Here is a 13,620-nt window from a genome sequence, read left to right as displayed (position 1 = left end):
ATTCTTTTGCTTTAGTATCTTATATTTATGTTCTTAAGTATATTGTTTTTTTATCGATGATGTAGAATACATATTTATTTATATTTGGAGCAGTAATGATATTACTTAAATAGAAATTATAAAATATAATAAAATAATGTGAAATGGATTACAAGCCAGCTATAGTAGACATGTTTAAATAGTTTGATGGCTAATGGGAGAAATATAAAACTGCATGAAATCACAAAACTATGTCAATCTGAAATGCTTAAAAATCGATAAATAAATATGCAGCGCAAACTCATTTTAAATACATTAGTTGTTTCTTTGATCGTAAGAAAAAATGAACTACGGCATCTGTAAATTTTCTCTTTATAATTTAAATAATAGACTCAGTGACATCATCGTTTAGAGTTCAGGGTTATAAAAAATACAGCGAAACCCCGCTCAGTAAATGATTTCACAAAATTGCTTAGTGTACTAAGGTATAAACGTACGTAATGTGACGAATAATTGAGATGTTCTGCTGCCTAATCACTGTGTCCAGAATTACTTCCTATCTTTGTAAAACGTTAAGTATTATACTACTTTGATAAATTGGTAAGTAAAATGATTTATGTATGATATAAGATTATACAATTAAAGTCATGATGTAGGACATTTTTATTGCAGTAACGCACAGTGCTACTGAGCAGACAGATTTTATATTAACAGAAGTTTCGTAACATTCTAGCTATATAAATATAGCTGTCAGAAACTGGTGATGACTATTAAAATTCATGTCAAATTGTACTCTAACCGTAGTTATATTTTAAAATTTAATTACTTTAACATAGATTTTAGTTTGATTTTATATTTTAAATTTAATGTACGTGATCTTTGAAATGATTAAGCATGGAGTGGGTTGATTCGCGGTCTTGAGTTACACGATTTGACGCCACTTGAATCAATGAAGTGCCATTGGCTCATTGTTTAATCGTCTGTTTTATCAGCTGTAATGGGCATACACGAGATGCTCGTATATACGGCTCCTTGTGACACACAATGATATAGGTGTACCCATAGCAATGACGCAGGGTTGCAGAATATCATTTTTAAATTTTAAATAATTAATTATACACGTTTTCAGCTTCTTGGCATACGAAAAGACTTAAAGATTCATACAGATCGTACGAATAGTACATTTTGTGTTTATTTTACGTATTTAAGCAAAATGCATGTACAATATCATTTAGGTAATTAAAATTTATCACCGTCATTATAATACTTATTCAAGTTTTCTCGTATCTGGCGACATTGTGTCTGACGGCAACAACTCGCGGTTCAGAGTGCCGACCTTGCACTTTTTCTTTTATTTATTTACTTCCTTAAATCGTTACTCACGTCGTTCACAGCTGACACATAAATTCAAAAAATTTTGTTATTGCGTATCTCAAATTTCCTTACTTATCATTTTTCTTTATTACTAAAACATTAGCTATATATAAAAGTAAATATGATCATCACATTAATTTTCATCACATTTCAATTATTGAAAATAATATCATTATCTATACTTATACGTACTTAAATTGTAATATGAATATTTATTTTCTTAAAAAAATATCATATGGGCTACCTCTATCATAGTGACTTTTCATTCTTTCTTCGTAATCATAGTTCGTCAATATAATCTTTTGCTTTATTCAACTTTCGTCTCTTTCCAATTTTATAACTTTTTTGTTACATTATTATATTGTGAAAGCTTTAGCGCGTAGCAAACATTAATATCATAAATGAAAAAAACCTTGCTCAATATTAAAAAAAATTAAGATTACTATTTCGTGTTTGTCACATTTAAAGTTGTAATAACATTTTTCAATCTTTAATTGACATTAATATTGTAATTATTGCAATAGTCCAAAAAGTTTTTATACAAGGTGGTTGCCTATAGATGTAAAAGTTTTAAAAGGGTGAATGTATAGCTCATTTGTCAGAAAAAAAACTTTAAAGTTTTAACATCTATTTCCATTCACTCTGTATGAAATGATCACTTGAAAATATGTTACATTCATTTATTTGGTATGCAACATGCCAATAACATCGGGCAGTACAAAGTCAAAGGACAGATAGTAAACAATAATTAATTTATAATAAGTAGTAATTGTAATTTTGTGAACGCTTTTTCTTACTATACCATCTATACGTTATTTATTATTTCTGGGACCAATGATTTTTGTATAGAGTTTACCACACGTTGATTGACAGCAAATGAGATATATATTCAACCTTTTACTGCTATAAGCAATCACCCTGCATAATTAATTTCGTTTTTTGATAATAATTTCGATTTTTTCTAATGATAAATCGTTATACATGAAACGGCACCGCTATCTAACGATGTCAAAAGCTATTTTACCTTATTTTAGCTTATTACCTCTACACTGTCTTCTATATATTCATTGGTAAAACCCATCTGGAGTCTCTTTCATATTTTAGAAAACATCATCTTACAATAATTATCGCTTATTATCAGTTCTATGAGCTGTAACTATGATATAATGAAAAGGTCATCATTAACTTAGTAATAGTTTAAAAATATATTTACCTTAATATTGATACAAATAACATCAAGGTAACATCTGTTATGCAATGTTATGAAAAATTATCATACAGACTTGTGAAAGGTTGACAATTACTTTGACATATCAATTTTTTTAATTCATTTACCGCTTTGTCCACAGGCGACGCCGATATGTCGCTAAAGCAGGGCAGCGGCACTGGCAAGGTCCACTTCGGTGGTTTGGACGATGTGTCACTGTACGGGACGCCGGTGGAGCCAGCACCTCCTGTCCCCGACGCCAAGCAGGGATTCCTGCGCAACCAGCTTCAAGCACTCTTCCAGCCAACCGACAACAAACTCGCTATGAAACTCTTCGGTTCGAAAAAGGCGCTGATGAAAGAGCGCATCAGGCAGAAAGCGGCCGGTCACTGGGTCATCCATCCTTGCAGTAGCTTCAGGTTGGTGCTATCTTATTTAAAATTCCCTTGTGATACAAGAGTAATGTTTAGTACCGACTAAATATTTTAGCAAAAATTTGTACGCAATACGCTATTGTATTATCATGATTTTATCGATTTACTAAACAATTGTTTCAAATTTAGATTCACTAACATAATAAAAACTTGCATACAATGTAGAGACATTGTCTTGTTGTAATGTTGCAAACATAAAATATTTATTCTACAACATATTGGATGTGGTAATGCTGGAAGCAGTTAAAATGAAATCTACGGCTATCACGTTTGCAATAAAACAGCTTTTGCAACTATGTTGCTTATCCTGCTCTGTTACGAAAACGTCTGGAGTTTTGCTTCAAACATCTTCAATGTGAATTGCGGACAACTAAATAATTGCACTCTTTATATCTATATATCTTTGTTATTGTAGTTGGTCTTAAATGTTTCTCATATTTGATTATACAAGTGCACTTACTTTAAATAGCAATCTATTTACTAGAGTTAGTTTATCATATATATTCAAACTGCTTACATTTAGGTAATGTTTAACGGTTGTAACTTTTTGCCTGGTAACTGTGCCTCACATATTTGGTATCTGCCAGCCGAAAACTGTTACACTACAAATAAAGAATGTGTAACTAAAGAAAAAAATAGCTATTTTAACAAATAATTTCGTTTTTATAACAGTTTTATAATTTTTATTATCTAAGATCAGATACCTCGTCCATTTCATCCAAGACTAAACAATTAACATAGTTTAGAACTAAATAAAATAGACTTCCATAGTTAATAAAGTTTGATAATTATTATATACATTTTTTTAAAATAATAAAAAATAAATGAATGATATTCTTGGCTTTATGTAATAAACCTCAAATTCTATAACAAATCTTCGGACCTTATAAAGAACTGAATAGATTCACAAAGACAAATTTATGAGCTCAATTTGTGCTGCGAATGGTAATTAGCTGTGCATTAAAATTTTGTATAAGCCTCGGAAGCCTATTAAATATTCACTGAAACTACCCCATTATATCCAGCAACGGGCTCCCGGTGAATTATTCATTCACATCTTATTTGCGTGTTCTTGAAATTAAATAATTGAATTTATAACTAGGCTAGGACAGATAAAAATATTTTACTTGAACAATAAATATGTAAAACTCTTACAAGTATTTTTTACCTTTTAAACGACTTTTTATGATTACTCGCTACCACTTCACTTTTTAGATTTTGATAGCTTTTTCATGAATTAATTTATTTATCGAATAAACGCAGAGCATCGATCTATCTTTGATTTACAATTACAGTTAAAACCTGTGACTCCACACCGTGGACGTGCTGGTTCTCTTATCGATGTCAGAATCACCTTTTAGATGTCATCGGTTACCTATTTCATTGTTAAGTTCCATGACTACTACTCTTATTACTGGATTAACCACAAAATATTCATCTTCCGCAAGTTTATAAATGTTCAATTATGTTAATTAGACTATGAATTGCAGAGTTTCAGGGGCAGGGTATTGTGTACAGGCAGTGTACAGGCGTGTTCCGACAAAAATTTTAGGGGAAAAAGTGACTAAAAGTCCATGCTAAAATGTTCGGTCGGACATTTTTATTAACTTACAAAATACAAAATTTATTGCACTCTATATAACAACGTTAAGTTCGGTCGGATTTGTCTGTTTAGAGCCATTTCATGTCGTTCTTAGAAAGGACCGTAGCCTTTCGTGACAGTACTTCAAAAATGTATTGTTATTTAATGTTCATTAAAAGTAGGTTGGTACAGTTATGATATTACAGGTTTAAGTCATAAATAATAATGGATTTGATTATATTAATATCAATGGACTCACATCTTTACATACAAAATACTATAGTTGTAGACTAGTTTGAGAAGTGTAGCTGAATTAGATGGGATCACGAAATATAAATATTCAAATTTTACAGCAACAATATTATTACATATATTTTTAGTTTTTGTAGTAAACATTACCTTATTTATATTAGCATAAGGTTTTAAATTCGCTCGGAGTATAGCATCGTACTTAGTATTAATGTAGCCGCGAGTAATCGGTAGTTGTTAGCATAATTTCCGAGTGCGGTGCGAACTATCGTTTATCGGTAAAGTCAGCGAGGTGACAGCTTCCGCTTGGATTGCTCACCGCTGCGATTAGATACAGATTCAGATCAATTTACATTGACCATACGTTTCCTTTTCCAATGGAATTAAAAAAAGAAAGCTGCTCTGGTATATCTTTTTCATCGATATATAGTAATTCCAAGTCCAAGTTTCAATAAAAAATTTCTAACATGTTTTTTTTACAGAATTTTCTAAAACATGCTTTTTCTCTATTTTTTATTTTATGACCTAAGTTTTTATCTCGGCCGTAATTGTTTTGGTTCATAATTATTCTCTTGAAAACTAATTATATGAATGGAACTAAATAAGCAAAGATTTATAAATTAAAATCTAAGAAATCGGGAACAAAAAAGTAATTTAACATTGTCATTGCGGCTTCATAAAACGATTATCTATAACACTCGTTGCGTTTCTGGTATTGAACAATAAAAAAAATTCCAGAAATAGCATGCCAGTGCTCCATTAATAAAATCAACATCGTAACATGTTCATCAAAAGCCATTGTGGCTATTGGACGAACAATAGCGGACAACGCACAGCCTAACGACAACACAATGCATACGTCGTTCTTACTCGAAACGTGAACGCGTACAGTTGTCGCTATAATAAACTGTTCGCCCCTGGAATGGACAAATTATTGACGTTTTGAAATGATAGCTTTTCATGTTGTGTTTTACTTTACTAATAAAAACATTATTAAACGTTCCAGAAACATACAGACACAGATCTTTATCATTATCTCTTTTATAATAATTATAAAATCTTGATAATTAGTTACCTCCATATCCTGTTCACTCCCACAAACTATTTAAAATTGAAAAAAAACTTATTTTTTTTAATTTAACAGTATTCTAAAATTCATTTTACGTCGCAAACACATATTATATTAACAACTAAGCTATTATTTAATAATCTAACAAACATAATAGAGTTTAAATCAGGAAATACGTCTGTTTGATTAAGATATAACCAGTTAGACTAACCGGTGAGCAAATCATATCCAATGCCAAGGTCCTATTCCGGTTCATTGCAACTACCGGATCATTAGGATACGGTACTTGTGAATTGTCGCTACCTGCCTAGTTACATCCGTCGATAACTAAACTAGGAACCAGGCCAAAGCCGGTAAGAGTTTTCATTGGAACAATTACTACATCTTTGACAAAATAGAGCATTCTTTGACGATTTCGTTGTCACGTTTTTATAAAATAATACAACAAAATATGACACGTATTTTCCATCAAATAACAGAATCCAGTTATCTGTTAATTAATAGTAAAACAATACCTCCAAGATGAGTAAGCTAATTTTTTGCTGCATTGTTCTTTCTTATTTTTAGCCTGTTTCAAGATTTATAAAAAAGGTTAAGGTTGTATAATAAATACAGCAACAACAGATTTTAATTACAATTAATTTTAACTATTCTTTATATCTATGCTTTTGCAAATAGTTTTCCTCCTGCATTTTATTAAAAAAAAAAACTTGAAACTAACAATATAACATACACGAAAAATAGTAATACAAATTTTTCAAAAATCAAACAAAAAACGTTTTAAAAATACTCATATTGTAGCAAAACTAGGCGCCTTAACGTTGACTATTCATCGACGTTTTTTAAAAATCTAAAAATATAGTTGTTGTGCATTACATCAAAAATTCGTATCTATTCCGAATGAAAGGCAAAAAACATAATAAATTTACTCTGCGAATAAATTATTTAAGTTTTACCTAACTTACAAATCTTTCTTATATTCTTGAAAAGTTTATAAGAAAAACAAAGAGATGGCAGGAATTTAAAGAGACATGGAACTTTCGCTTAGGTTAATAAAATATTACGATGTTTCTACATTCTCCGTACATATTAGAAGCTATGGAATTTAAACATTGTTACAACTTATAAAAAATACTTAATATATACAAAAAAATTACTAAACATTCAGCAACCCTATATTATAATTTGATATGGTTTATTACACTATCAAGTAAAACGAGGAGCATGATATATTTGTAGTAGTAAGCAATACAGACAGCCAAATACAGTACAACGTACACGCTATATTACATCTGCAGTAACTTGTACAGTATCTGCGCCTCATAGCCGGAAGGACAATAAGACGGCGCCTACCTGGATCTAAAAGTATACCAGACACACCACATGTTAAAAATTTCAACAAAACTGTTCGAATACAAGACGATTGGTTGTAAAAGCTATAAAATGGAGAATGCAGCTCATTTGCGATCAATTAATGTATAGTAGGTTAGTAGGCTCTATTCAAAATAAATGATTTCAGAAATATAATAAATAACATAACGGTAACACAGTATGAAAAAGTATTTTCAAAATTCACACTGCTTATTACGATTAATTATTGTTTTCTATCTATCCTTGCAGACTTTGTACTATCAGAACTTATTGTCCTGTCGCATTTCAGTAAAAAAAAATTGTCTTTAAAGGTAACCAGTGTTATTATAGTATGCTAGGCAAGTGGAAGCAGATCTAAATACTTTAAAGCTTTTTACTGACAAGTGCCCTCTACATTCTCCCTTTTAAATTAATACACTTTTAACCTACTAAAAATGTTAACTATTTAATAGTTTTTATTTAATATGGCAAGAACGTAAAAGGTTCCTTCTTATTCTTCCTATATTTAAATTATGGTAAAAGAATAAAGTATGAGCAGATCCTTAATTAAATGTAATTTATGAGTTTAAAGCAAAAACCGTGCTAACAATATTTATAAAAAATCTGTTTTTGAGTGTCAAACATGTAGGTCAAGTAACAAATGCACCGAGAACGCTATAAATTATGAGTTCAAAGTAACATTAATTTTAATTTTTAAAGTGATGGATTTTTTACCATCTACTCAAATGTTTACAAAAATTAAGTCTGTAATAAACACAGTTTAATTAGCCTAATTATAACGAACTCTAAAGTACTTTACATCATAAATTCACGTCCTAGAATTGCAAAGTAAAAAGTAAAATATCGAAGCAGCGTATTATTCACATATTTCTAAAATTTCTTAAGTTCCATTCATAAAGTATGATTTGTATTATATGATTGCTCATTAAGAAAAAAGTATTTCACTAGGCTGCGTCGTGTTATTTTCTTTGTTTATTTATTTTTGTTATTTGCAATATGGAACTACTTCATAGTTACTTTCAGTGAACCTTCTCAAAAAAGAATCTTCTGCAGAATCTTTAAAAGGGATGATCCCGGTACGTTGTTATATAACATTAAAACGATCTCTAGCGCTTGGTCAGCGACTTAAAATAAAATACAAAAAAAGTTATGTAGAATTTAGTAATAGTCATAAATTTTATTTTTAAATATAAATTTTAACTGAACTTACTGTAACCAATAAGAAATAATATATGTAATAAAAGGCTTTTACGTGATTCACAACGGGAAGAAGAAAGATTCGTACCAAATAGGGCCAGTCCATCTTACAACTGTTTGCGCTCAGTAAACGCGGTAAAATGGCATTAATTAAACAACATTAAGTAAACAAGACACCCTGGCGATACAAATTAGAAGTAATAAATGAATGAAATCAAACAGGTGATGATCAAGTAAAAAGGTGCATAAATGGAAATTATTGTGTGTTATTGACCAGTTTTTATTTGGACTTATGATAAATAATCCAAAACGTGTTTCTAATTCCTAATGTCTCAAGATATTCGTAATTACGGAGGTGATATTTTGTATGTCATCGTAATAGGTTCATATTATTAACATACGAACAAAACGAGATTCCACATCAGTCCCCTTATTATGTAACATCAATTACAAGTTCTTTTTAGTTTATAAACTACAAAACTAGACATATATTAAATTGAATACTTCCTGAACAGCGCAATGAGTCGACTAATACTATAAAAAAAATCAAATTATTTTATTATATTATATATACACGTGGCATAAAACGTAAAAGCTCAATTACCAACGTGACGTTATTTACGCGCCAATATTACCGTGTATCACGTTTGCGGTTACATCGTTCTAACAAGTTAGGATTTGATCCCGAGTCGATGTACATATAGAATCGATTATTTTATTACAAATGTTACAATTGATGGATGCTCAGAAATATATGAATCACTGTAAATAATTTTAGAAGGTATAAATAATATTATGTATTATTATTTCACTCATCTATGTCAGCCGATTGACGCCAATAGCAAGAAAAGTCTTCTGCAAAAATAATCACAATAACCGGTCATGCGCTGCCCTAATACAGTAACTTCCCGCGTTCCTCGATCATATCGTCGGTCCACCTAGTACCCACTTGGCTTACCCACACCGCGTTTACTTCTGCTGGTCTCCTGTTTACTATTTACTTATTTACATTTTCATAATTGTAGAGTTGTTCTAATTAGCGCATAATTTCCATTAAGGGTGATTTCGGACATTACAACGACCAATGCCATTGTCATAAAATATTACATTTTTACGAGTTAGCGGTGTATCCTTTACGCGAAAAGAAATAAAAGGTGAAACAGTAATACTAGTAAATAGATGCATAAAGACGATATTCGTTCGTTGAGTCACAAAGATGATGAGTAGTCTCGTAATAAAGAACTGCGTTGTTTTAATGATGACACATTGTGCGGAGTATAAGTGCTTATATGTTACACGAATAAGTACATATATACACATTTATAATTGATAGATATAGCAGTAAAAATAACAATAGCTTACTAATTATAATTCATTATGATTTTACTGTAAACTTAGTCTTATATTGCAGCTAAAACAATAAAACAAGATAATCATACCTTCAGGCACACAATGTACCATAATAAAATTGTTATTTAAAACAAAACTATTACAATATTTAAAAAAAGATCCAGCTATTCCTTAGTAAGCTTTTGAATAAAATAGAAAAGCTTCTAAATAATGACACGTTTCTTTCGTTGTATAAATACATGGCAGGCTAAGAATATTTCAATTCTAAAGCCCTTTTAATTTTCAGCATGAATAACAATCTCCTACTACTAAGTTTAATATTGAATAATGCGCGAAGTCTTTTGTATCAGGTTTCATTTTCCGCTCTTGCTCTGTTCGCCGTTTCTAGCTACATTGTTATTACAAACGGCTCAGTTTTTGCTATCACATACACCGTACATGGATATATTAACATTATATTCAGAAGCCTAATATTAGGCTAAGTATGTATTTAAATTAAGAATTATTTGACAGGGTTAACAATATTATTTTTTGTGGTGTAATTCTTTTTTTACACATTGGGCACTTATTAAAGTGAACTTATACTTAAGGATTGCTTTCGTAGACAATATTATTTGTATAGGAATATAAATAATTTGATAATGATTACATAAGATTAGGTGACAGAGTAAGGAGGAGACAAACCCCGTCTGTGATAAACGGTAGTGCAAGAAGTTACCTGTTACCCTTACATGGAAGGAGAAGAGTTGAGTGTGAAATATAATTGGAAATAGGAATATCCAGTGGCAAAGTCACTTCCCCCCTGGAAGACAGCGAAAGCTGCTGTTAACTAATAATTGAAGAAGTAATAAAACAAAATAAATCCGACGTAGGATGATAAAAATTTTGAGACTTGCTACTTGTGAAAGAGATTGAGATGGCTTAATGGATAGGTTCTCTTAAGAAAGAGAAATAGAATGTAAAATAAATAAAAAACTACAAGACTCATTTTTAAATACCAGCCCCTGCCATTGTATAAGAAATAGGAGAACAATAAGCTCCCAACAGGGGGGGGGGGGGGGCTGTGGATTCGTCTCCACGTCCCTCGGAAGTTGTTCTAATGCAGCCGACAATATTGCTTACGTACTAATGGCTGGCAGTTGGCATAGCCGGCGAAAAGAGACCAATATTCCTCGAACTTTGCAGGAAAATTGCAGAAAAAGTAATGAGTGGAAATAAAAGTTAAAAATAAAAACAGGTGCAAACTATAAAATAGCAAATAAACCAAAATAAAAATGATATGTATATAGAACAAAATGTGCAAAATAAATAAATGTTAAACTGAAGAATGAGGTGAGGAATTAATGATATCGAATGAAAGAGAAGGGCAGAAGAAATGTGGAAAGAAAGATAAAGCATGAATGCAAGAAGAGCACGCAAATAGAAGTACTGAAAAAATTATTAATTGAAATAAAACGACCCTGTCCTTCACAAAGATAGGGCTACTAGAGGTCCCTGATAGCGGGAGCCATTAGAAAAAAAACAGCATCAACTTCATCTGAAACCAAGCAAGATATAAATGATGCCTGTAACTTATTATATTTCCATGGCTATTAATATTATATTTCTTGATTTAAATGACCTTAACATTAATTTTAGAAAATTGTTTTACGTTGTTGTTAATATAATTAGTTCTTCGGTTCTTTTTGTTTGTTTTATCTTCAAATACTGAAAGATGTAGTAAACAGAAAGGACTGTTACTGGCGGTGTTTTCCGATACTTTATGGCCAGTAACAGACAAACTTTTAATTAATATCGTCCACGGCGATCCTGGCACTATTAGTTACTTCTGTTCCAAGAGTACCGTGTACCTTTCGTTTGCGATTGACTTTACGAAGTTTTTGATCATAGCACATTTACGAACGAATTTATTATCCATATCTAATCGAATACACAGAACGAGATACACAAAGTAGTACAAAGTCCTAAAAACATTGTGTTTAATTATAATTAAATTTAAATCTTTACTAGCTTAGTTTTGTAGTTAAATATACTTTTTACTTGATATTTTTGAACAATAACTTACTTGTTTATTTCAAAATAGTATTCTTCTTTAATGTTTATATAATATTAAGTTATAAAAAAATAATTTACATATTTCAATTGAAAAAACTTAAATCGGAAGGGTATTGACGAAATGGTGAGTTCTGCAAACAAGGTGTTTTTTTTTTTTGGTAAAAAAAGGAAAGGAAGAAACTATGTTTATTTTGACCCAAAAATATTTTTACCGTACAAAAACAAATCAAGTATCAAAAGCAATTACATTTACGGAAATTCATGATTTATGCCTTATTTTAAAAGAAAGTAAAATCTGCGATCGTGAATTCAGACCACACCCAAAAATTTCGCTCGATCCTCTCAATAGATACATTATTTCAGGATTATTAGAGGGGTCGGAATTATTTTTCATACAACCCATAGTCTCATCATCATCTTTCTTTGTAAATTTTGCGCTCAGCGTTCGAAAGAGGTCGACCAATTTAAATAACCAAACCTTTAAAAAAAAAACAATAAGTAAAAGCATATTTTTAAAAAGTTCATTTACGTCTATTTTTTCCTATTCGAATGAATTTATATTGATTTAAATTACATACACATACATTTATAGGCCGGTATGTACGCTGTGTCTTGATAAAGAAATAAGCGAAGCTGTTAGGAGAGATGTAGGCGAGGCCCGCGGCAGCGAAATTCTGTTACGTGGCACGAATCGTTTAAATATTAATATAACAATTTCCTTCTGGAAATCCTTTTCAATATTAAGGCAGGGTCATGCCCTAATTAGGAAGAGGTGTTTCAGGTAGTTTAGTTCATATGTGATACTGTAATAACATTATTGATTGGAGTTGAAAAAAAACAATTTAATGTTAATTTTTTCGGTTAAAATTTAAATTTTAATACCCTAAATATGTAATATCATGCGTTCATTTTGAATTATGATCATGTCATCGATCTTTTCTTAAATATTCACGACAATCTTTCCCTTTATGTAATATAATACATATCCTTATTGAACATATTGACCATAATTTCAATATCAAATATTCGATTAATAGTATTGACAATTACCCCTCCAGAATGAAACATTCATTCCACAATTTCGTGTGGAACCACCGTTAATTTTAACAAGCATGTTGTAATAACTGAATTATGCAAATACAATGCACAATGTTAATACACGATTATTGTATAATCCATCTTATGTTTTCAATAATATCATATTTCTATACAATATATCAAATACTTAATATAATATGTTATGTTATTGAATATTAATTATATGTTCAGTACTAACCATTGAGATTATTTCATATTAGTAAAAAACATTTTCCTCTATAAGACAATGTAGTTAAAGCAAAACTCATTCTTATAACACCATAAGAACAAACGAACGAACTGTCAAAATATCATTTCATATCTTTATATATATAACCTTATAATTAAAAGACTAATATGTTACTGATACTGTAATGAATGGTGGAGAAAACAAAGCAAATATAAATGTATAAAATAAAATCAAATTAGAGATAGTTTTTATTACACAGAAAATATAACTGTAATAAGTCAAACGGTAATATTGATGTAGCCTAGTATGATTGTGACTTACAAATATTATTACATCAATATTTAAATTACAAATTCTTCGAAACAAATTAAAGCATATAAGCAATAATTAAGAAACTAGTGTTTATTCAGTCTTGCCATAAATGTAAATGCAAAGAAAAACAATTTTTTTATTATTCGTAACATTTATAACGATTACATTGATTAC

General features: G+C 30.3%; 1 protein-coding gene across 9 annotated transcripts in view; it reads left to right on the top strand.

The window, feature by feature from the left end:
• The window catches only part of Ih (hyperpolarization activated cyclic nucleotide gated potassium channel Ih), a 151,612-nt gene that overhangs the window by 115,029 nt on the left and 22,963 nt on the right, over nt 1–13,620 (top strand). For all 9 annotated transcript variants that reach the window (XM_068763993.1, XM_068763992.1, XM_068763995.1 and 6 more), the window contains one exon: nt 2,703–2,979. In XM_068763993.1, coding sequence (XP_068620094.1) covers nt 2,703–2,979 — 277 coding nt within the window. The remainder of the gene's footprint in view (nt 1–2,702; nt 2,980–13,620) is intronic.

Source organism: Battus philenor, unplaced genomic scaffold, assembly GCF_028537555.1.
Source record: "Battus philenor isolate CCGP_79_NKW_IND1 unplaced genomic scaffold, ilBatPhil1.0.hap1 SCAF_19, whole genome shotgun sequence".
Classification (NCBI taxonomy): domain Eukaryota; kingdom Metazoa; phylum Arthropoda; class Insecta; order Lepidoptera; family Papilionidae; genus Battus; species Battus philenor.
The sequence above is the reverse complement of the archived record's forward strand: the minus strand, read 5'-3'. Positions and strand labels throughout refer to the sequence as shown.